Here is a 25,766-nt window from a genome sequence, read left to right as displayed (position 1 = left end):
GTATATTATGAGAAATAATTGTACAAGTCCCTATGCCAGGTAATGTCGTACCTGTGTATTATGAGTAATAATTGTACAAGTCCCTATGCCAGGTAATGTCGTACCTGTATATCATGTATGATAATTGTACAAGTCCCTATGCCAGGTAATGTCGTACCTGTGTATTATGAGTAATAATTGTACAAGTCCCTATGTCAGGTAATGTCGTACCTCTGTATTATGAGTAATAATTGTACAAGTCCCTATGCTAGGTAATGCCGTACCTGTGTATTTGGTTATTATTTTGACATGTGATTAAGTAGTGCATGTATTGGTTGAGAGCGACACTTTTGATGGGGCCAGCATGACCCTGCATGCAAATATAACAATCCTTACCTGGGTCCTGCCCAGGTTAGTTAATCATTGCACCACAGCCCTTTGATAAGAGAGGCCACTTTGTTTGGGTGTGTGTACTTTACCACCACAGAGCCAGGTAACTGTCTCCATGTGTGTTTTATGTCAGTGAACTTGTGTCATTTTGAACATTGTTTAGTGCATAATTGGAATAACCCACATACATTGTAGATACAGCCAGTGTGACATTCATATTTTGGACGTAAACAGTAATGTTGTCACCAACAGTTCACTTGAATGTGATAAGCATCATATATTTCACAGTTTTTATGCCTTTTTTATCATGTTAACAGTCTTAAGTTGTAAGTTAATGGGAATGATTCGTTTCTAGACACAAATGTTATTATCCCTGCAAAGCACATTTGCAGGGGGTATTATATTTGGCTTCCATCCGGGTGTGTGCTTGCCTGCATCAGACTCCTTTATCAGAAGCATAACTATAAAACTGTTTAAGATAGTTTCAAGAAAAGTACATGTGAATTAATGTATAGCTCTAGTGGTCTAGTGGTGCGTTTGGTATGGAGTGCTTTGTATTTTTCTGCCTGTTGGCCATTTCATTTTCATGAAGAGACTCAAAATTTAATAAGCACAACTGGGAACAAAGGGGAACCTACATATAAAGTTTGAGAAATATCCCTCCAGTACTTTTCAAGAAATAGCAATAACAAACTTCAACTCTCAAAATCCAAGATGCTCACCTGCCAGACAATTTGATTCCCTCATCAGTCTCAAAACTAAAGGACAAAACATGGGGACCAAGGAGAACCTACATGTGAAGTAAGAAATATCCCTTCAGTGTACCTTTCAAGGAATAGTGATAAAGATGGACCATACGTAGACACAGGGTAATAATTTGGAACAGCCTGCGATATGATGATGGCAGGCTAATACTGTAAATGAGATATCATAATCAGCGATTTTTACTTCCTTGTGGTCAGCAAGTGTCACAAACTTGAACTCTGTTTATAGATGAGTAAGGTTAACGAACTCTGTATTGGTTGAGTAAGGGGAAGAATAAGCCCGAGATTTTAATTCTGTAACAAACAGGAGTATCGAGTAATATACTGACGATCCAATACATGTAAAGTACCTTAAGGCCATGTCATATCATATCGAGCAGGCCACAGAGGCTTGGTGCATATACATGTAGGAGTTTTGCAGCTTGCAGGATAATTTCTGGGGGCAGGCCGAGATTTGGGTAAGGTCTTTTGGACCTGTTGGACATGGTACTTGAATGTTCCAGGTGCTTGGACGATGAGCGAGAGCTTCAGGACAGGTCTTTATTAGCTCCAGATTATAACAGGCACTGCTGGCTACCTGCATGCCAGCTTCATAATACCTGCGTGACAGTTTCCTGCCAGGCATGAGGGCAAAAAAATCCTCATTTCTTCTGGTCTGTTTCTCTGTTTTCTCCATCTTTTGATGTGATGCACACTTGTAACTGCATGAGGACCAGTTGTACCCGCATGATATCCAATTAACACTTATTAATACAATGTACATGCCCTGTTAGCCATTCTGTATACAGGTCCTCTCTCTTCATAACCGGACTGACAACTGAAGGAATTCCTCTGGGGAGACTATTCATATGGTCTTTACATGCTCTCGCTTTCCTCGTATACCTGACTCCATGCCTGCAGAAATGATAGGCCACACAGGTTGGCAGTACCAACACAGTTTCTTGCCAGCAAATTGCCTGCTTCAGGCCCTCAGGAAGCCCACAGATGACATGCGGTGGTGTACTTTCTGTGGTGTGACATGGTCACTGGTCCACGGCCAACCTACTTTCTTGCCGCCACTAAACCTCCAGCTTGTGTTTTTTGTTGACTCTGCAGGCAAACTCACATGACTAACCCGGAACAAGTTTTGGGCATGTTCAGGTAAGATCCTTGCAATACCCCTGTGAGATACTGCCGAGATTGTCCACCATAAGTAGCATGGAAAGCCTGTCGAGGACGATGTAATAGCAACCTAGGGCCTTTAGAAATAAAGTGGACAGAGAGTGATATATAAATATTCCAACAATTGTTTATTGTAACGTGATGTGTTTGTATTGGCATGACACAATTTCTTATTAAACAAGCATTATAAATAATCTTTAATTGCGATGTCATTGTCGCATCAATTGTCATAACTAGGAAAATCTCCATGTCGATACTGCATCAACTGTCATTACTAGTGAAGTCTATGTAGATACAGCATTAACTGTGATAACTAGGAAAGTCTCCATGTAAATAAATTAGAATCACAGTCCTCCTTAATCACCTGTATCTATGATGTCCACAGCTGACATTCTGTGGTGTGACATGGTCACTGGTCCACCGCCAACCTACTTTCTTTAAGCAGGTTAACTGCCTGTGACTTGCTGCCACTATGCCTCTTGCTTGTGTAATTTGTTGAGCTCTGCAGGCAATCTCACATAACTTACTGTAATAATGAGGCTGTATGTAGATCAGAATCACAGTCCTCCTAAATCACCTGTATCTATCACCACTCAGTCTAGGTTGTGTGTATTGTACTGCTCTTATACACAGTATATCTAACTATCCACATATTATTACACAGTCACTTAACATGATTTATCACAGTTTTATAGTTTTAGCACTTAATTTTTGCACTTAATTGTTGTAGTTTCCATGGTAGCAGTTCAAGTGATATCCATTATTTTATAGCAAAACACAGTATGAAGGATTCCATGGTAAGTATGGGGAAGTCTCCATGGCAGCTTTCGACACTTTCTTGGAAGCTATCATGTCAATGTTGATGGAAACCAACACAATCCTCTGTGAGAGTTCCATGGTGTATAGTTAATATTACACATTTGATCATAGCTCTACAGTAATGGATGTCTGCTTCATTGCATTGTAAATGTATGTATTGTTTATTGGAACGAACTGACCAGTGATGATCTTGATAGCTTCCTGTGCTGCAGCTCCCCCTAGGAATGAAGCCACTGTGTGAAGCTCAGCTGACCCATAGCGACATCTGGGGAGATAATCACAAAACTTGTAAACAACACTGACAATTCAATATCATAAGACTCTATCATATGTGGTCATGTAGGATAGGCATATTCCACCCGAGGGGTCACAAAATGTGGTAAAACTCGAGGGTTTTACCAAATTTTGTGACCCAGAGGGTGAAATATCCCTATCCTACATGAACCACATATGATTGAGTATTTTTCTCTCATTCCCCAACCTAAAATATGCAAAAATAGGCACTATCTGTCGATAGCTTTCTCAGATAGACGCCATTTTTTCTCAATCCAAACTTTTTTTCAACTGCATATAATAAAAAAAGAACAGCGCCAATCGATTAACCATACCCCATATATGCAAACAACGTTTGCTGTTCTAAAAACGAAGGAAACCATTCATTTCCACAGTCTAACGTTGTTTCGATCAGCAGCCCTGTCATTGCAAGCGAAGCCAAATCACTTGATGTCGGCCAAGCTAGTGTGTCCTTTCGCGTGAAAATATAGTTCCATGTTTTATTAATAAAAAACAATAAAAGAATGTGTTTTTTTACATAATTTATATCATAAATAAAAAAAATTATTAGATCTGGCCTAGCACATGGAGCAGACGATGTGTTTACAAATCTATAGATAGATCTACTTTCGGTTTGGCGACCTACTTTTGTATCATTGCGCGCGCGTGGCTATCCTACACCCGAAGCGAGGTAATACACACACAGCAAGCATGGGTGTATTTACCTGGACAGACCAGTATGATACCGGTAGGGATGAGAGAATACACAAATATAGCATGGGTGTCTGTGCAATAATCCGGTCAAGTGCAGTAGAACATTGGGCAATTACCAGTACCTTGGGTAAAATATTCTGGACTATTGCATAAACACCCATGATATACTTGTTTTTTTTACATATTCACTAAAACACATTTAGACAGCCTAGAAGTTGCCATGACTGTCTTCTAGTAGTGTAAACATCTGAGTGACTTAGATGTTTGAAAGCTTAAGGGCAGGACTATATTCCGAAAAGTCACAGGTGTTCAATAGTTTGCACGCGACCAATTCCAAAAGGTCACAGGTGTTTAATACATTGTAGTTCGCACGTGACCATGCAATAGTCATTTTAGCCATGCATTAGTTCAAAATATAGCTTATGCATATAGTTAAGGAAATACGCATTATGTAATAAAATGTATTATTTCATATTGCTCCTGAACCAATAAAAAAATTATTTACTGCCTGGACAGTTTCTAGCATCAAATATGTTTATATAACTTTTCATGTCACTTCATGTAAATCATATTCAATTCTGATTCATTTGTATTCAGTCTATATCAAATGTCGAAGTACAGCATGAATGATTAATGTTATGTTGACGTTTGTATCACCATGCTCGTTACTGTCGACCTTTTGTCAATAAAATGTTTCGAAATTGAAAATGCAAATAAAAATCAGTGAAAAATTAAAGGCAAGTTTTATACAGTTTATAAACTGTAAAGTGAAATCATAAAGCAATACACATAGTATTTATTACATCTACAATGTATATTACTTACATTTCGTGGATATAATCATCTTTGATGGTAGGAGACAAACCCCATTCCTGTAAAACCTTCATGAGCGACACCTAGAAGAGAGGGTACAATTAACTATAATTAGTTTCGTACATAATTATTCAAAATAAAAAATAAAAAAATCAACTAATTGACATCAACGCTTATACACTTTGTAATTAATTTTTGAACTTGATTTTTAGAATTAAAACATGTTTTATGTACAATTTAACTGATCTTGTAAGGGATACTTTTTCACAAATCAATATGTAATGTCAATGGCCATATTGTGATATATTTTTCACGCTATTTTCGGAATTTTTTTTCCATAGAGGCATGAAATTTCAAAAAAAAAAAATCTCAACCAATCAGAAAGCCGTATTCTGCATACAAACAACGAAAATTAATGATATTAAAATGAAAAATGAAAATGTAATGAATTTCTTTTCCAAAATGATATAGAAATACAATTTATTTTATTGTAAAAATAAAAGCATCACACAAATAATGGCATAATTGTCAGAGTCTTATAAATTTTCGAATCAATAACAAACAAGAGGCCCATGGGGCCTGTATCGCTCACCTGGTTGGATTTGACCAAATGTCAAAATAATGTACATGTTCAATTTGTCAATACATATACAAAAATGTACTCTCTGAAAGACCATATGGATTATTTTTACACCATAATGGTGTGTTTAAAGAAACTAAGTCCCTTAGGGTGGGGAAAACCCCTTTGGCCTATTTTTACATAAGAATTGTGTTTATCTCTTAATGCCCAGTGATGATATACATAGTTATGGGATTGAGGGTCACAGTAACCATTTATGCAAAATCTGTTCCCCCATCACCACGGATGTTTCTGACCAAATTGGGTTCAAATCCATTTAAAACTCAAATCTCTATTTCCCCTATTTGGCCCCTCCCTTCAGGCCCCTTGGGGGTCAGAGTCAATATTTATATAAACTCTCTTTCCCCCTTCCCCTAAGGATATTCCAGACCAAATTTGGTTCAAATCCATTCGTAACTTAATAATTAATAGCGATTTAAAGGATTAACCCCTATTTTCCCTATCAGACCCCACTCCCCAGTCCCCTGGGGATTCAGAGTAAAAAATCATACCAACTCGGTTCCCCTTCTCCAATGAATATTCTTGACCATATTTGGTTAAAATCCATTTAAAACTTTATGACTAGTAGCAATTAAAAGACTAATCTCTATTTCCCCTACTTGGCCCTGCCCCTTAGGCCCCTAGGGGTACAGAGTAAAAATTCATATAAACTCTGTTCCCCCTCCCCTCAAGGATGTTCCTGACCAAATTTGGTGAAAACCTATTCAATACTTTAGGACTAGTCACGATTTAAAGGAGCAACCCTATTTCCCCTATTTGGCCCCGCCCCTCAGGCCCCTGGGGGTTGAGAATAAAGATTTACACAAACTTTGTTCCTCTTTCCCCAAGGATGTTCCTGACCAAATTTGGTTCAAATTCATTCGTAACTTTATGACTAGTAACGATTTAAAGGAGTAACCCTATATCCCCTATTTGGCCCCGCCCCTCAGGCCCTGGGAGTTCAGAGTAAAAATTTATACAAACTCTGTTCACCTTCTGCCAAGGATGTTCCTGACCAAATTTGGTTCAAATTCATTCATAACTTCATGACTAGTAGCGATTTAAAAGAGTAACTCTATTTCCCCTATTTGGCCCCGCCCCTCAGGCCCCTGGGGGTTCAGAGTAAAAATTTATACAAACTCTGTTCCCTTTCTGCCAAGGATGTTACTGACCAAATTTGGTTCAAATTCATTCATAACTTTATGACTAGTAGCGATTTAAAGGAGTAACCCTATTTCCCCTATTTGGCTCCGCCCCTCAGGTCCCTGGGGGTTCAGAGTAAAAATTTATACAAACTCTGTTCCCCTTCTGCCAAGGATGTTCCTGACCAAATTTGGTTCAAATTCATTCATAACTTTATGACTAGTAGCGATTTAAAGGAGCAACCCTATTTCCCCTATTTGGCCCCCGCCCCTCAGGCCCCTGGGGGGTTCAGAGTAAAAATTTATACAAACTCTGTTCCCTTTCTGCCAAGGATGTTCCTGACCAAATTTGGTTCAAATTCATTCATAACTTTATGACTAGTAGCGATTTAAAGGAGTAACCCTATTTCCCCTATTTGGCCCTGCCCCTCAGGCCCATGGGGGTTCAGAGTAAAAATTTATACAAACTCTGTTCCCTTTCTGCCAAGGATGTTACTGACCAAATTTGGTTCAAATTCATTCATAACTTTATGACTAGTAGCGATTTAAAGGAGTAACCCTATTTCCCCTATTTGGCCCCGCCCCTCAGGCCCCTGGGGGTTCAGAGTAAAAATTTATACAAATTCTGTTCCCCTTCTGCCAGGGATGTTCCTGACCAAATTTGGTTCAAATTCATTCATAACTTTATGACTAGTAGCGATTTAAAGGAGTAACCCCATTTCCCCTATTTGGCCCCGCCCCTCAGGCCCCTGGGGGTTCAGAGTAAAAATTTATACAAACTCTGTTCCCCTTCCCCCAAGGATGTTCCTGACCAAATTTTGTGAAAATCCATTCAATACTTTAGGACTAGTAGCAATTTAAAGAAAAAGTTGACGGACGACGGACGACGGACGCTGCACCATGGCATAAGCTCACCGGCCCTTCGGGCCAGGTGAGCTAATAAAAACTGATACGCGGTGTAACACATCCAAGCTTGGTTAGCCCGATTAAAGATAGCACAAATAAAAGTGTTTTCTTATTTTAAACAAGAGGCCCACAGGGCCTGTATCGCTCACCTGGTTGGATTTGACCAAATGTCAAAATAATGTTTCTGTTCAATTCCTTTTGTTTGTTAACCTCAAACAATGCTATATATGGTTATAGCGTGGGGATCCCAACTGCTTTAAAGAAATAATGAAGTCCAGACTCTCTGAGTTTACAACATGCGTTTATAACTTTATGACTAGTAGTGATTTAAAGGAATTACCTCTATTTCCCATATGGGGCCCCACCCCTTTTGCCCCTCGGGGGTCAGAGTCACCATTTATGCAAAATCTGTTCCCCTTCCCCAAAGAATGTTTCTTACTAAATTGGGTTCAAATCCATTCATAAATTTATGACTAGTAGCGATTTAAAGGAATTACCTCTATTTCCCATATGGGGCCCCACCCCTTTGGCCCCTTGGGGGTCAGAGTCACCATTTATGCAAAATCTATTCCCCTTCCCCAAAGGATGATTCTTAATAAATTTGGTTCAAATCCATTCATAACTTTATGACTAGTAGCGATTTAAAGGAATTACCTCTATTTTCCATGTGGGGCCCCGCCCCTTTGGCCCCTCGGGGGTCAGAGTCACCATTTATGCAAATCTGTTCCCCTTCCCCAAAGGATGTTTCTTATCAAATTGGGTTCAAATCCATTCATAACTTTATGACAAGTAGAGATTTAAAGGAATTACCTCTATTTCACATATGGGGCCCCGCCTCTTTGGCCCCTCGGGGGTCAGAGTCACAATTTATGCAAAATCTGTTCCCCTTCACATAAGAATGTTTCTGACCAATTTGGGTTTAAATCCATTCAAAACTTTATGACTAGTAGCGATTTGAAGGAATTACCTCTTATTTCCCCATTAGGCTCCGCCCCTTTGGCCCCTTGGGGGTCAAAGTCACCATTTAAGCAAAATCTGTTCCCCTTCCCCCAAGAATGCTTCTGACTAAATTGGGTTTAAATCCATTCATAACTTTATGACAAGTAGCGATTTAAAGGAATTGCCTCAATTTCCCCTATTCGGCCCCGCCCCTCAGGCCCCTCGGGGGTCAGAGTCACAATTTATGCAAAATCTGTTCCCCTTCCCCCAAGAATGTTTCTGACCAAATTGGGTTGAAATCCATTCATAACTTTATGACTAGTAGCGATTTGAATGAATTACCTCTATTTCCCCATTAGGCCCTGCCCCTTTCGCCCCTTGGGGGTCAGAGTAGCCATTTATACAAAATCTGTTCCCCTTCCCCAAAGGATGTTTCTGACCAAATTGGGTTCAAATCCATTCATAACTTTATGACTAGTAGCGATTTAAAGGAATTGCCTCAATTTCCCCTATTCGGCCCCGCCCCTCAGGCCCCTTGGGGGTCAGAGTCACAATTTATGCAAAATCTGTTCCCCTTCCCCCAAGAATACTTCTGACCAAATTGGGTTCAAATCCATTAATAACTTTATGACTAGTAGCGATTTGAAGGAATTACCTCTATTTCCCCATTAGGCCCTGCCCCTTTCGCCCCTTGGGGGTCAGAGTAGCCATTTATACAAAATCTGTTCCCCTTCCCCAAAGGATGTTTCTGACCAAATTGGGTTAAAATCCATTCATAACTTTATGACTAGTAGCGATTTGAAGGAATTACCTCTATTTCCCCATTAGGCCCCGCCCCTCAGGCCCCTTGGGGGTCAGAGTCACCATTTATGCAAAATCCGTTCCCCTTCCCCCAAGAATGTTTTTGACCAAATTGGGTTCAAATCCATTCATAATTTTATGACTAGTAGTGATTTAAAGGAATTGCCTAAATTTCCCCTATTGGGCCCTGCCCCTCAGGCCCCTTGGGGGTCAGAGTCACCATTTATGCAAAATCTGTTCCCCTTCCCCCAAGAATGCTTCTGACTAAATTGGGTTTAAATCCATTCATAACTTTATGACAAGTAGCGATTTAAAGGAATTGCCTCAATTTCCCCTATTCGGCCCCGCCCCTCAGGCCCCTCGGGGGTCAGAGTCACAATTTATGCAAAATCTGTTCCCCTTCCCCCAAGAATGTTTCTGACCAAATTGGGTTCAAATCCATTCATAACTTTATGACTAGTAGCGATTTAAAGGAATTGCCTCAATTTCCCCTATTCGGCCCCGCCCCTCAGGCCCCTCGGGGGTCAGAGTCACAATTTATGCAAAATCTGTTCCCCTTCACATAAGAATGTTTCTGACCAATTTGGGTTTAAATCCATTCAAAACTTTATGACTAGTAGCGATTTGAAGGAATTACCTCTTATTTCCCCATTAGGCTCCGCCCCTTTGGCCCCTTGGGGGTCAAAGTCACCATTTAAGCAAAATCTGTTCCCCTTCCCCCAAGAATGCTTCTGACTAAATTGGGTTTAAATCCATTCATAACTTTATGACAAGTAGCGATTTAAAGGAATTGCCTCAATTTCCCCTATTCGGCCCCGCCCCTCAGGCCCCTTGGGGGTCAGAGTCACAATTTATGCAAAATCTGTTCCCCTTCCCCCAAGAATACTTCTGACCAAATTGGGTTCAAATCCATTAATAACTTTATGACTAGTAGCGATTTGAAGGAATTACCTCTATTTCCCCATTAGGCCCTGCCCCTTTCGCCCCTTGGGGGTCAGAGTAGCCATTTATACAAAATCTGTTCCCCTTCCCCAAAGGATGTTTCTGACCAAATTGGGTTAAAATCCATTCATAACTTTATGACTAGTAGCGATTTGAAGGAATTACCTCTATTTCCCCATTAGGCCCCGCCCCTCAGGCCCCTTGGGGGTCAGAGTCACCATTTATGCAAAATCCGTTCCCCTTCCCCCAAGAATGTTTTTGACCAAATTGGGTTCAAATCCATTCATAATTTTATGACTAGTAGTGATTTAAAGGAATTGCCTAAATTTCCCCTATTGGGCCCTGCCCCTCAGGCCCCTTGGGGGTCAGAGTCACCATTTATGCAAAATCTGTTCCCCTTCCCCCAAGAATGCTTCTGACTAAATTGGGTTTAAATCCATTCATAACTTTATGACAAGTAGCGATTTAAAGGAATTGCCTCAATTTCCCCTATTCGGCCCCGCCCCTCAGGCCCCTCGGGGGTCAGAGTCACAATTTATGCAAAATCTGTTCCCCTTCCCCCAAGAATGTTTCTGACCAAATTGGGTTCAAATCCATTCATAACTTTATGACTAGTAGCGATTTAAAGGAATTGCCTCAATTTCCCCTATTCGGCCCCGCCCCTCAGGCCCCTCGGGGGTCAGAGTCACAATTTATGCAAAATCTGTTCCCCTTCCCCCAAGAATACTTCTGACCAAATTGGGTTCAAATCCATTAATAACTTTATGACTAGTAGCGATTTGAAGGAATTACCTCTATTTCCCCATTAGGCCCCGCCCCTTTTGCCCCTTGGGGGTCAGAGTAGCCATTTATGCAAAATCTGTACCCCTTCCCCAAAGGATGTTTCTGACCAAATTGGGTTAAAATCCATTCATAACTTTATGACTAGTAGCGATTTGAAGGAATTACCTCTATTTCCCCATTAGGCCCCGCCCCTCAGGCCCCTTGGGGGTCAGAGTCACCATTGATGCAAAATCCGTTCCCCTTCCCCCAAGAATATTTTTGACCAAATTGGGTTCAAATCCATTCATAATTTTATGACTAGTAGTGATTTAAAGGAATTGCCTAAATTTCCCCTATTGGGCCCCGCCCCTCAGGCCCCTTGGGGGTCAGAGTCACCATTTATGCAAAATCTGATCCCCTTCTGCCAAGGATGATTCTGACCAAATTTGGTCAAAATCCAATAAGAACTTTTTGACTAGTAGCGATTTGAAGCAAATGTTGACGGACGACGGACGACAGACGACGGACGCCGCACCATGGCATAAGCTCACCGGACCTTCGGTCCAGGTGAGCTAAAAAGAAAAGAGCCATGACATTTTCGTCATTCTATAAATATTAATATAATTATCTGCTGTTTGGATTCAACGTTGATCATCGCCATCAAACAGATTAAGATATTTAACATAAAAATAATAAATATTTGCATTGAGTTAGCTTGGAAAGGTAATTGGCTATTAATAAGAAATGCCTATTGACAAACAAAATGTTTGACACAAACGAGGATGTTTGGTATAATTTAGAAGGAAAGGACTGCAAGATGTATCCATCTCGACCGCAGTATTCGAATTAACTGTATAAGGTATACATATCATGGTTATATTACCACAAATTATTTCTATACACTAATGAAATGCCATGTTAGATTCATCTCAAATGAATTTGACTAACACAGTCATATCTATCACAATATTTGTTCCATTTTCAATTTTGATGAATACTCAATTAGGATGAAAAAAAGAACCTTCAAGTTGGCAAAAATATTCATTTAATGGTGAATTTCAACAGACACATTAATAATAAAAGAGAAAATGAAGTTAGGTATTTTAGAGGATTACAGAATTAACTGTGTATATAAGTAGTCTGTAGTATCTGTGTTGAGTACCTTGAGTCAGGGTAGAGGATTACAGAATTAACTGTATATAAGTAGTCTGTAGTATCTGTGTTGAGTACCTTGAGTCGGGGTAGAGGATTACAGAATCAACTGTGTATAAGTAGTCTGTAGTATCTGTGTTGAGTACCTTGAGTCAGGGTAGAGGATTACAGAATTAACTGTGTAAGTAGTCTGTAGTATCTGTGTTGAGCACCTTGAGTCGGGGTAGAGGATTACAGAATTAACTGTATATATAAATAGTCTGTAGTATCTGTGTTGAGTACCTTGAGTCGGGGTAGAGGATTACAGAATTAACTGTATATATAAATAGTCTGTAGTATCTGTGTTGAGTACCTTGAGTCGGGGTAGAGGATTACAGAATCAACTGTGTATATAAATAGTCTGTAGTATCTGTGTTGAGTACCTTGAGTCGGGGTAGAGGATTACAGAATTAACTGTGTATATAAGTAGTCTGTAGTATCTGTGTTGAGTACCTTGAGTCGGGGTAGAGGATTACAGAATTAACTGTGTATAAGTAGTCTGTAGTATCTGTGTTGAGTACCTTGAGTCGGGGTAGAGGATTACAGAATTAACTGTGTATAAGTAGTCTGTAGTATCTGTGTTGAGTACCTTGAGTCGGGGTAGAGGATTACAGAATCAACTGTGTATAAGTAGTCTGTAGTATCTGTGTTGAGTACCTTGAGTCGGGGTAGAGGATTTCAGAATTAACTGTGTATAAGTAGTCTGTAGTATCTGTGTTGAGTACCTTGAGTCGGGGTAGGGGATTACAGAATTAACTGTGTACATAAGTAATCTGTAGTATCTGTGTTGAGTACCTTGAGTCGGGGTAGAGGATTACAGAATTAACTGTGTATAAATATATATAAATAGTCTGTAGTATCTGTGTTGAGTACCTTGAGTCGGGGTAGAGGATTACAGAATTAACTGTGTATATAAGTAGTCTGTAGTATCTGTGTTGAGTACCTTGAGTCGGGGTAGAGGATTACAGAATTAACTGTATATAAATAGTCTGTAGTATCTGTGTTGAGTACCTTGAGTCGGGGTAGAGGATTACAGAATTAACTGTATATATAAGTAGTCTGTAGTATCTGTGTTGAGTACCTTGAGTCGGGGTAGAGGATTACAGAATTAACTGTATATATAAGTAGTCTGTAGTATCTGTGTTGAGTACCTTGAGTCAGGGTAGAGGATTACAGAATTAACTGTGTATAAGTAGTCTGTAGTATCTGTGTTGAGTATCTTGAGTCGGGGTATAGGATTACAGAATTAACTCACTGTGTATAAGTAGTCTGTAGTATCTGTGTTGAGTACCTTGAGTCGGGGTAGAGGATTACAGAATTAACTGTGTATGTAAGTAGTCTGTAGTATCTGTGTTGAGTACCTTGAGTCGGGGCATAGGATTACAGAATTAACTCACTGTGTATAAGTAGTCTGTAGTATCTGTGTTGAGTACCTTGAGTCGGGGTAGAGAATTACAGAATTAACTGTGTATAAATATATATAAATAGTCTGTAGTATCTGTGTTGAGTACCTTGAGTCGGGGTAGAGGATTACAGAATTAACTGTGTATAAGTAGTCTGTAGTATCTGTGTTGAGTACCTTGAGTCGGGGTAGAGGATTTCAGAATTAACTGTGTATAAGTAGTCTGTAGTATCTGTGTTGAGTACCTTGAGTCGGGTATAGGATTACAGAATTGACTGTGTATATAAGTAGTATGTAGTATCTGTGTTGAGTACCTTGAGTCGGGGTAGAGGATTACAGAATTAACTGTGTATAAGTAGTCTGTAGTATCTGTGTTGAGTACCTTGAGTCGGGGCATAGGATTACAGAATTAACTCACTGTGTATAAGTAGTCTGTAGTATCTGTGTTGAGTACCTTGAGTCGGGGTAGAGAATTACAGAATTAACTGTGTATAAATATATATAAATAGTCTGTAGTATCTGTGTTGAGTACCTTGAGTCGGGGTAGAGGATTACAGAATTAACTGTATATAAGTAGTCTGTAGTATCTGTGTTGAGTACCTTGAGTCGGGGTAGAGGATTACAGAATCAACTGTGTATAAGTAGTCTGTAGTATCTGTGTTGAGTACCTTGAGTCGGGGTAGAGGATTTCAGAATTAACTGTGTATAAGTAGTCTGTAGTATCTGTGTTGAGTACCTTGAGTCGGGGTAGAGGATTACAGAATTAACTGTGTACATAAGTAATCTGTAGTATCTGTGTTGAGTACCTTGAGTCGGGGTAGAGGATTACAGAATTAACTGTGTATAAATATATATAAATAGTCTGTAGTATCTGTGTTGAGTACCTTGAGTCGGGGTAGAGGATTACAGAATTAACTGTGTATATAAGTAGTCTGTAGTATCTGTGTTGAGTACCTTGAGTCGGGGTAGAGGATTACAGAATTAACTGTATATAAATAGTCTGTAGTATCTGTGTTGAGTACCTTGAGTCGGGGTAGAGGATTACAGAATTAACTGTATATATAAGTAGTCTGTAGTATCTGTGTTGAGTACCTTGAGTCGGGGTAGAGGATTACAGAATTAACTGTATATATAAGTAGTCTGTAGTATCTGTGTTGAGTACCTTGAGTCAGGGTAGAGGATTACAGAATTAACTGTGTATAAGTAGTCTGTAGTATCTGTGTTGAGTATCTTGAGTCGGGGTATAGGATTACAGAATTAACTCACTGTGTATAAGTAGTCTGTAGTATCTGTGTTGAGTACCTTGAGTCGGGTATAGGATTACAGAATTAACTGTGTATATAAGTAGTCTGTAGTATCTGTGTTGAGTACCTTGAGTCGGGGTAGAGGATTACAGAATTAACTGTGTATAAGTAGTCTGTAGTATCTGTGTTGAGTACCTTGAGTCGGGGCATAGGATTACAGAATTAACTCACTGTGTATAAGTAGTCTGTAGTATCTGTGTTGAGTACCTTGAGTCGGGGTAGAGAATTACAGAATTAACTGTGTATAAATATATATAAATAGTCTGTAGTATCTGTGTTGAGTACCTTGAGTCGGGGTAGAGGATTACAGAATTAACTGTGTATAAGTAGTCTGTAGTATCTGTGTTGAGTACCTTGAGTCGGGGTAGAGGATTTCAGAATTAACTGTGTATAAGTAGTCTGTAGTATCTGTGTTGAGTACCTTGAGTCGGGTATAGGATTACAGAATTGACTGTGTATATAAGTAGTCTGTAGTATCTGTGTTGAGTACCTTGAGTCGGGGTAGAGGATTACAGAATTAACTGTGTATAAGTAGTCTGTAGTATCTGTGTTGAGTACCTTGAGTCGGGGCATAGGATTACAGAATTAACTCACTGTGTATAAGTAGTCTGTAGTATCTGTGTTGAGTACCTTGAGTCGGGGTAGAGAATTACAGAATTAACTGTGTATAAATATATATAAATAGTCTGTAGTATCTGTGTTGAGTACCTTGAGTCGGGGTAGAGGATTACAGAATTAACTGTGTATAAGTAGTCTGTAGTATCTGTGTTGAGTACCTTGAGTCGGGGTAGAGGATTACAGAATTAACTGTGTATAAGTAGTCTGTAGTATCTGTGTTGAGTACCTTGAGTCGGGGTATAGGATTACAGAATTAACTCACTGTGTATAAGTAGTCTGTAGTATCTGTGTTGAGTACCTTGAGTCGGGGTATAGGATTACAGAATTAACTGTGTATATAAGTAGTCTGTAGTATCTGTGTTGAGTACCTTGAGTCAGGGTAGAGGATTACAGAATTAACTGTATATAAGTAGTCTGTATTATCTGTGTTGAGTACCTTGACTCGGGGTAGAGGATTACAGAATTAACTGTGTATAAGTAGTCTGTAGTATCTGTGTTGAGTACCTTGAGTCGGGGTAGAGGATTACAGAATTAACTGTAGAAGTAGTCTGTAGTATCTGTGTTGAGTACCTTGAGTCGGGGTAGAGGATTACAGAATTAACTGTGTATAAGTAGTCTGTAGTATCTGTGTTGAGTACCTTGAGTCAGGGTAGAGGATTACAAAATTAACTGTGTATAAGTAGTCTGTAGTATCTGTGTTGAGTACCTTGAGTCGGGGTATAGGATTACAGAATTAACTGTATATAAGTAGTCTGTAGTATCTGTGTTGAGTACCTTGAGTTGGGGTAGAGGATTACAGAATTAACTGTGTATATAAGTTGTCTGTAGTATCTGTGTTGAGCACCTTGAGTCGGGGTAGAGGTTGCAGAATTAACTGTGTATAAGTAGTCTGTAGTATCTGTGTTGAGTACCTTGAGTCGGGGTAGAGGATTACAGAATTAACTGTGTATAAGTAGTCTGTAGTATCTGTGTTGAGTACCTTGAGTCGGGGTAGAGGATGACAGAATTAACTGTGTATATAAGTAGTCTGTAGTATCTGTGTTGAGTACCTTGAGTCAGGGTAGAGGATTACAGAATTAACTGTGTATAAATATATATAAATAGTCTGTAGTATCTGTGTTGAGTACCTTGAGTCGGGGTAGAGGATTACAGAATTAACTGTGTATAAGTAGTCTGTAGTATCTGTGTTGAGTACCTTGAGTCGGGGTAGAGGATTACAGAATTAACTGTGTATAAGTAGTCTGTAGTATCTGTGTTGAGTACCTTGAGTCGGGGTAGAGGATTACAAAATTAACTGTGTATAAGTAGTCTGTAGTATCTGTGTTGAGTACCTTGAGTCGGGGTAGAGGATTACAGAATTAACTGTGTATATAAGTAGTCTGTAGTATCTGTGTTGAGTACCTTGAGTCGGGGTAGAGGATTACAGAATTAACTGTGTATAAGTAGTCTGTAGTATCTGTGTTGAGTACCTTGAGTCTGGGTAGAGGATTACAGAATTAACTGTGTATAAATATATATAAATAGTCTGTAGTATCTGTGTTGAGTACCTTGAGTCGGGGTAGAGGATTACAGAATTAACTGTGTATAAGTAGTCTGTAGTATCTGTGTTGAGTACCTTGAGTCGGGGTAGAGGATTACAGAATTAACTGTGTATATAAGTAGTCTGTAGTATCTGTGTTGAGTACCTTGAGTCGGGGTAAAGGATTACAGAATCAACTGTGTATAAATATATATAAGTAGTCTGTAGTATCTGTGTTGAGTACCTTGAGTCGGGGTAGAGGATTACAGAATTAACTGTGTATAAATATATATAAATAGTCTGTAGTATCTGTGTTGAGTACCTTGAGTCGGGGTAGAGGATTACAGAATTAACTGTGTATATAAGTAATCTGTAGTATCTGTGTTGAGTACCTTGAGTCGGGGTAGAGGATTACAGAATTAACTGTGTATAAGTAGTCTGTAGTATCTGTGTTGAGTACCTTGAGTCGGGGTAGAGGATTGCAGAATTAACTGTGTATAAGTAGTCTGTAGTATCTGTGTTGAGTACCTTGAGTCGGGGTAGAGGATTACAGAATTAACTGTGTATAAGTAGTCTGTAGTATCTGTGTTGAGTACCTTGAGTCGGGGTAGAGGATTACAGAATTAACTGTGTATAAGTAGTCTGTAGTATCTGTGTTGAGTACCTTGAGTCGGGGTAGAGGATTTCAGAATTAACTGTGTATAAGTAGTCTGTAGTATCTGTGTTGAGTACCTTGAGTCGGGGTAGAGGATTACAGAATTAACTCTGTATATAAGTAGTCTGTAGTATCTGTGTTGAGTACCTTGACTCGGGGTAGAGGATTACAGAATTAACTGTAGAAGTAGTCTGTAGTATCTGTGTTGAGTACCTTGAGTCGGGGTAGAGGATTACAGAATTAACTGTGTATAAGTAGTCTGTAGTATCTGTGTTGAGTACCTTGAGTCGGGGTAGAGGATTACAGAATTAACTCTGTATATAAGTAGTCTGTAGTATCTGTGTTGAGTACCTTGACTCGGGGTAGAGGATTACAGAATTAACTGTAGAAGTAGTCTGTAGTATCTGTGTTGAGTACCTTGAGTCGGGGTAGAGGATTACAGAATTAACTGTGTATAAGTAGTCTGTAGTATCTGTGTTGAGTACCTTGAGTCGGGGTAGAGGATTACAGAATTAACTGTGTATATAAGTAATCTGTAGTATCTGTGTTGAGTACCTTGAGTCGGGGTAGAGGATTACAGAATTAACTGTGTATATAAGTAATCTGTAGTATCTGTGTTGAGTACCTTGAGTCGGGGTAGAGGATTACAGAATTAACTGTGTATAAGTAGTCTGTAGTATCTGTGTTGAGTACCTTGAGTCGGGGTAGAGGATTACAGAATTAACTGTGTATATAAGTAGTCTATAGTATCTGTGTTGAGTACCTTGAGTCGGGTTAGAGGATTACAGAATTAACTGTGTATATAAGTAGTCTGTAGTATCTGTGTTGAGTACCTTGAGTCGGGGTAGAGGATTACAGAATTAACTGTGTATATAAGTAGTCTGTAGTATCTGTGTTGAGTACCTTGAGTCGGGGTAGAGGATTACAGAATTAACTGTATATAAGTAGTCTGTAGTATCTGTGTTGAGTACCATGAGTCGGGGTAGAGGATTACAGAATTAACTGTATATAAGTAGTCTGTAGTATCTGTGTTGAGTACCTTGAGTCGGGGTAGAGGATTACAGAATTAACTGTGTATATAAGTAGTCTGTAGTATCTGTGCTGAGTACCTTGAGTCAGGGTAGAGGATTACAGAATTAACTGTATATAAGTAGTCTGTAGTATCTGTGTTGAGTACCTTGAGTCAGGGTAGAGGATTACAGAATTAACTGTATATAAGTAGTCTGTAGTATCTGTGTTGAGTACCTTGAGTCGGGGTAGAGGATTACAGAATTAACTGTGTATATAAGTAGTCTGTAGTATCTGTGTTGAGTACCTTGAGCCGGGGTAGAGGATTACAGAATTAACTGTGTATATAAGTAGTCTGTAGTATCTGTGTTGAGTACCTTGAGTCGGGGTAGAGGATTACAGAATTAACTGTATATAAGTAGTCTGTAGTATCTGTGTTGAGTACCTTGAGTCGGGGTAGAGGATTACAGAATTAACTGTGTATATAAGTAGTCTGTAGTATCTGTGTTGAGTACCTTGAGTCGGGGTAAAGGATTACAGAATTAACTGTGTATAAGTAGTCTGTAGTATCTGTGTTGAGTACCTTGAGTCGGGGTAGAGGATTACAGAATTAACTGTGTATATAAGTAGTCTGTAGTATCTGTGTTGAGTACCTTGAGTCGGGGTAGAGAATTACAGAATTAACTGTGTATATAAGTAGTCTGTAGTATCTGTGTTGAGTACCTTGAGTCGGGGTAGAGGATTACAGAATTAACTGTGTATAAGTAGTCTGTAGTATCTGTGTTGAGTACCTTGAGTCAGGGTAGAGGATTACAGAATTAACTGTGTAAGTAGTCTGTAGTATCTGTGTTGAGTACCTTGAGTCGGGGTAGAGGATTACAGAATTAACTGTATATAAGTAGTCTGTAGTATCTGTGTTGAGTACTTGAGTCGGGGTAGAGGATTACAGAATTAACTGTGTATATAAGTAGTCTGTAGTATCTTTGTTGAGTACCTTGAGTTTGGGTAGAGGATTACAGAATTAACTGTGTATATAAGTAGTCTGTAGTATCTGTGTTGAGTACCTTGAGTCGGTGTAGAAGATTACAGAATCAACTGTGTATAAATATATATATAAATAGTCTGTAGTATCTGTGTTGAGTACCTTGAGTCGGGGTAGAGGATTACAGAATAAACTGTGTATAAATATATATAAATAGTCTGTAGTATCTGTGTTGAGTACCTTGAGTCGGGGAATATCAGGCTCCACCTGGTCATTGTACCAGCCAGGGAAGCGGTTAAACTCCTCATAAAATTTGTCTACCGCTCGCAGTAGCACATAAAACACAACTTCGTCATCACTATCCTCGTCAGCAATATGAGATTCTGTAACACAATTTTAGACCATGTGACAAATAACAGCAATGTGGGAGGTTGTATCACAAAACTAAAAGACTCTTTGAAAAATATTTCACTTCTTGTATTTATCCTAAAAAAAGCCCCCTCCCCTATTGAAACCACAACTTACTGTATTTATCCTAAAATATGCCCCATTCCCGAGTGAAACCAACACTTACTGTATTTATCCTTCCCGAGTGTAAAAGTTAAGTCAACAGGTATTGTTTGTGAAAAACTTTCAGCTTACTATTTTCAATATAATAATTTTGCAAAAGGGAGATTATTTGAAGGCAGGGATAAATACTGTATTACAGTTAAGTGATGTAACATACCATATATGTAGACTATTTGGGTATGAATTACAAGGTGGCTTTACCCAACTGTCTTTAAATGCATCACCATAGCTGTTGATAGTTAATAAACAATACATGTCCCTGGTGTTATGTTACATACCAATATCAAACCTATTGGCCCCCGATATCGTCCCTGGTGTTGTAAAATGTAAACTTTATTTGTTTTACAACAATTGCGAAAGAAGTTATATTAACTTATATTAATCACGCTTGTTGGCCCAGACAGAAGCGTGCGAGGGGTCTTACTGTGGGAGGAAACCGAAGTACCCGGGGAAAACCCACGTGGTCGGGCAGGTGACCCCATACCTTTTCACGTCAGATCGGGGAATCGAACCCCGGCCGCCTAGGTGAAAGGCAAGTGTGTTACCACTGTGCCACCCGACCACCCTGGTGTTATGTTACATACCAATTTCCTGACTTCTTGCTGTAGCACTACTGTATTCCTGATCCAGACTGCGACAGCGTACCACTCTCAGGAAGGCAGCATTCTTACCTTAAAGGATCAACAGACTGATGAAAACATTTATAGGCATTACAGCATACGACTGGCCCAATATCAGGTCTGTTGGTCTCTTGATTGTTGAGGAGATATCATTTAAAGATTTAAGCATATTTGACCCCATGTGACCTTGAATATAAGTCAAGGTCATTCACTTTATCAAACTTGGTAGCCCTTCATCCATCCATATGACATGCATTGTATCAGGTCTCTTGGCCTCTTCGTTATCATGAAGAAATTGTTTGAAGATTGTAATATATTTGACCCCTGTGATCTTGAATGTAGATCAAGGTCATTCATTCTGTTATATATGTAACAAGTGTTATATATGTAACAAGAGGCCCATGGGGCCTGTATCGCTCACCTGGTTGGATTTGTCCAAATGTCAAAATAATGTTCGTGTTCAATTTCGTTTTCTTTGTCAACCTCAAACAATGCTATATATGGTTATAGTGTGGGGATCCCAACTGCTTTAAAGAAATAATGAAGTCCATACTCCCCAAGTTTACAACAAGTTCATATCTGTATTACTTGTAGCCATTTAAAAGAATTACAACTATTTCCCTATTGGGCCCCGCCCCTTTGGCCACTTGGGGGCCAGAGTCACCATTTTTGCAAAATCTGTTCCCGTTCCCCCCAAGGATTTACTGACTAAATTGGGTTGAAATCCATTCATAACTTTATGACAAGTAGCGATTTAAAGGAATTACCTCTATTTCCGCTATTGGGCCCCGCCCCTTTGGTCCCTTGGGGGGGGGGGGGGGGGGGGGTCAGAGTCACTATTTACGCAAAATGTGTTCCCCTTCCCCCAAGAATATTTCTGACCAACTAAGGATCAAATCCATTCATAACTTTATGACTAGTAGCGATTTAAAGGCATTACCTCTATTTCCCCTATTGGGCTCCGCCCCTTTGGCCCCTTGGGGGTCAGAGTCACCATTTATGCAAAATCTGATCCCCTTCCGGCAAGGATGTTTCTTATCAAATTTGGTCAAAATCCGGCAAGGATGTTTCTTATCAAATTTGGTCAAAATCCAACAAGAACTTTTTGACTAGTACCGATTTGAAGCAAATGTTGATGGACGGCGGACGGACGATGGACACCGCGCCATGACATAAGCTCACCGGACCTTCAGTCCAGGTGAGCTAATAAATGAAATAAAATACATTAATACACAGTTGTACACAATGTACATATATTTATATCAATACTCACAAAACAACTTGATGTCTTGTTCTGAAATGCCTGGGTCCTACAATGAACAAAAGGAAGCACTATATATATATATATATCAAACATTAGACATCATTCATTTGGTATGTAAAATTTTATATTTTAGAGAAAAAAAGTGTCTTGCAGGTTTGAATGCTTTTCATTAGTAATTTATTGAGTTGAGAAAATCTTTATCCTATACATTTTCTATATGAAGATTTTAGCTTAAATAATTTACATACATGTATTAACCAAATGACTATATGAACAGGTCAGTACGTTTTTTAAAATCATCATAATCCATGTTTTGATTTGTTGATGAATTCACTCTGTAACATGACTTGTATATAGCTACACTAGCATTTTGTTTTTTTCCAGAAAACATTTTTTTTAAACCTACACGTATCAGCCCAGTCTTTGGTAAGCCATGCTCACATCTGTGTCCAATACAACAAACAAACAGTAAAATGCTCTGAGCTAAGTTGACCTTACAGAACAATTGAGCCACAGAATACCTTTGGTTCCAATATCTGTTACAGTACATTTGTATTCTTAATGTTATATATACATTATCACATATTGATATAATAGTGCCATTTTCATGTGATGTTTTGATATGTGTTGTTTTGATATGTGATGTTTTGATATGTAATGTTTTATTATGTGTTGTTTTGATATGTGGTATTTTGATTAGTGTGGTGTTTTTGATATGTGGTGTTTTGATATGCGGTATATATGTAGATAAGTTGGCTCGGATGTGCAGCGTTCTGCAGTATATATTATTTTGTCACACAGTAGTGAAAAACATAACTTAAAACCTTCTAAATGAAAAATATGTCAGTCTTACAGTAATTAATTAATTGTACAGGTGTTTGCTGTTTTCCTTTAGAATATAATATCTTACATCTTGCATGCTTTTCCATGTCATATCCAATTGATAAAACTTATTGATCAAATTCAGTATAATATACAGATACAAGTTATTTTATACACTGTCTATATATCCTTCTGTCTGACGGACTCATTTTCTCTCAAGGAAAATACTTCTTTTGATTTGCAGATGCAATGAGGAAAGTTTCAGTCATTTTTATTTAGATTGAGCATAACCTTTCTTTTTAAAAAAACTATATTATGTAATATTTAAATGTCATCCAAATATGTTTACATTTTCCCTACTGAGATCAAAGGACTTTTTTGAATTTTTTTTTTTCTAATTATTTCTGCTTTCCTTAGGCAAGATCTAGAGTAACTGAATAATGTATGGCATGCCTTTCTGCTATCTTACTCATCAAGTTAAATTAAAAATGTCCAGTCCACAGGTGTACGATATAATAGACAGCTACTGATTCAGAAATGAATTAAGCAATCCTATAAATGTACCTAAACGGTTGTGTAACATGCTGTAACAAGTAAACAGAACCCCTAAACATATCCCAGGCATGTATTCCAGTATAATTACACACATGCAGAACCGTACAGGTCAATTAATGCATGCAGGAGAGCACAGTGTAAACAAAGGTATATGCAGCGTTGGTAACTAAATATCCCTTTCAGGGCCCCTACACTGACTCTTATCCAGGCTCCCTTCCAGGCCCTATACTGAGTCTTAACCAGGAACCCTTATAGGGCCCAATACACTGACTCTTATCCAGGCTCCCTTCCAGGACCCCTAAACTGACTCTTATCCAGGCTCCCTTCCAGACCCTATACTGAGTCTTAACCAGGAACCCTTATATAGGGCCCCTACACTGACTCAAACCAAAATCCCTTCCAGGCCCTATACTGACTCTTATCCAGGCTTCCTTCCAGGCCCTATACTGAGTCTTAACCAGGAACTCTTATAGGGCCACTACACTGACTCAAACCAAAATCCCTTCCAGGCCCTAAACTGACTCTTATCCAGGCTACCTTTCAGACCCTATACTGACTCTTATCCAGGCTCCCTTCCAGGACCCCTAAACTGACTCTTATCCAGGCTTCCTTCCAGGCCCTATACTGAGTCTTAACCAGGAACTCTTATAGGGCCACTACACTGACTCAAACCAAAATCCCTTCCAGGCCCTATACTGACTCTTATCCAGGCTCCCTTCCAGGCCCTATACTGAGTCTTAACCAGGAACTCTTATAGGGCCACTACACTGACTCAAACCAAAATCCCTTCAAGGCCCCTAAACTGAGTCTTATCCAGGCTACCTTTCAGACCCTATACTGACTCTTATCCAGGCTCCCTTCCAGGACCCCTATACTGACTCTTATCCAGGCTCCCTTCCAGGCCCTATACTGACTCTTATCCAGGCTCCCTTCCAGGCCCTATACTGACTCTTATCCAGGCTCCCTTCCAGGCCCCTAATCTGAGTCTTAACCAGGAACCCTTATAGGGCCACTACACTGACTCAAACCAAAATCCCTTCCAGGACCCCTAAACTGACTCTTATCCAGACTACCTTTCAGACCCTATACTGACTCTTATCCAGGCTCCCTTCCAGGCCCCTATACTGAGTCTTAGCCAGGAACACTTCCAGGGCCCCTATACATAATGACTCTTAGCCAGGATCCCTTACAGAGCCCCTACACTGACTCAAACCAAAATCCTTTCCAGGGCCCCTAAACGGACTCTTATCCAGGCTCCTTTCAGACCCTATACTGAGTCTTAACCAGGAACCCTTCCAGGGCCCCTATACTGAGTCTTAATCAGGAACCCTTATAGGACCCCTACATTGACTCAAACCAAAATCCCTTCCAGGGCCCCTAAACGGATTCTTATCCAGGCTCCTTCCAGGTCCTATACTGAGTCTTAACCAGGAACCCTTACAGGGCCCCTACACTGAATTACAGTATCATATGATAAGTCTTACTATACGATTCTATTCCAGTACCAGACAGGCCTTATTATATAATCCCAGTACCAGACAAGCCTTATTATATAATCCCAGTACCAGACAGGCCTTATTATATAATCCCAGTACCAAACAGGCCTTATTATATAATCCCAGTACCAGACAGGCCTTATTATATAATCCCAGTACCAGACAGGCCTTATTATATAATCCCAGTACCAGACAAGCCTTATTATATAATCCCAGTACCAGACAGGCCTTATTATATAATCCCAGTACCAGACAGGCCTTATTATATAATCTGATCCCAGTACCAGACAGGCCTTATTATATAATCCCAGTACCAGACAGGCCTTATTATATAATCTGGTCCCAGGGTACCAGACAGGCCTTATTATATAATCCCAGTACCTGACAGGCCTTATTATATAATCTGATCCCAGTACCAGACAGGCCTTATTATATAATCTTGTCCCAGGGTACCAGACAGGCCTTATTATATAATCCCAGTACCTGACAGGCCTTATTATATAATCTGATCCCAGTACCAGACAGGCCTTATTATATAATCCCAGTACCAAACAGGCCTTATTATATAATCTGGTCCCAGGGTACCAGACAGGCCTTATTATATAATCCCAGTACTAGACAGGACTTATTATATAATCCCAGTACTAGACAGGCCTTATTATATAATCCCAGTACCAGACAGGACTTATTATATAATCCCAGTACCAGACAGGCCTTATTATATAATCCCAGTACC

General features: G+C 39.4%; 1 protein-coding gene across 3 annotated transcripts in view; it reads right to left on the bottom strand.

Moving 5' to 3' along the window:
- Positions 1 to 2,401: 2,401 nt before the first annotated feature.
- LOC117337379 (NEDD8-activating enzyme E1 regulatory subunit-like) overlaps positions 2,402 to 25,766 on the bottom strand; it is a 45,328-nt gene continuing 21,963 nt past the window's right edge. For 2 of the 3 annotated variants that reach the window (XM_033898348.1, XM_033898349.1), the window contains 5 exons: positions 22,167 to 22,203; positions 20,858 to 20,944; positions 19,944 to 20,086; positions 4,926 to 4,996; positions 2,402 to 3,378 (listed from right to left, as the gene is read on the bottom strand). In XM_033898348.1, the coding sequence (XP_033754239.1) occupies positions 3,219 to 3,378; positions 4,926 to 4,996; positions 19,944 to 20,086; positions 20,858 to 20,944; positions 22,167 to 22,203 (498 nt within the window). In that variant the 3' untranslated portion in view covers positions 2,402 to 3,218. The remainder of the gene's footprint in view (positions 3,379 to 4,925; positions 4,997 to 19,943; positions 20,087 to 20,857; positions 20,945 to 22,166; positions 22,204 to 25,766) is intronic. The other variant, XR_004534799.1, reaches the window with a different exon arrangement.

The sequence above is a fragment of the Pecten maximus genome, chromosome 11 (assembly GCF_902652985.1).
Source record: "Pecten maximus chromosome 11, xPecMax1.1, whole genome shotgun sequence".
NCBI lineage: Eukaryota > Metazoa > Mollusca > Bivalvia > Pectinida > Pectinidae > Pecten > Pecten maximus.
Note: the sequence above shows the minus strand (reverse complement) of the source record. Positions and strands in the feature narration are given on the sequence as shown.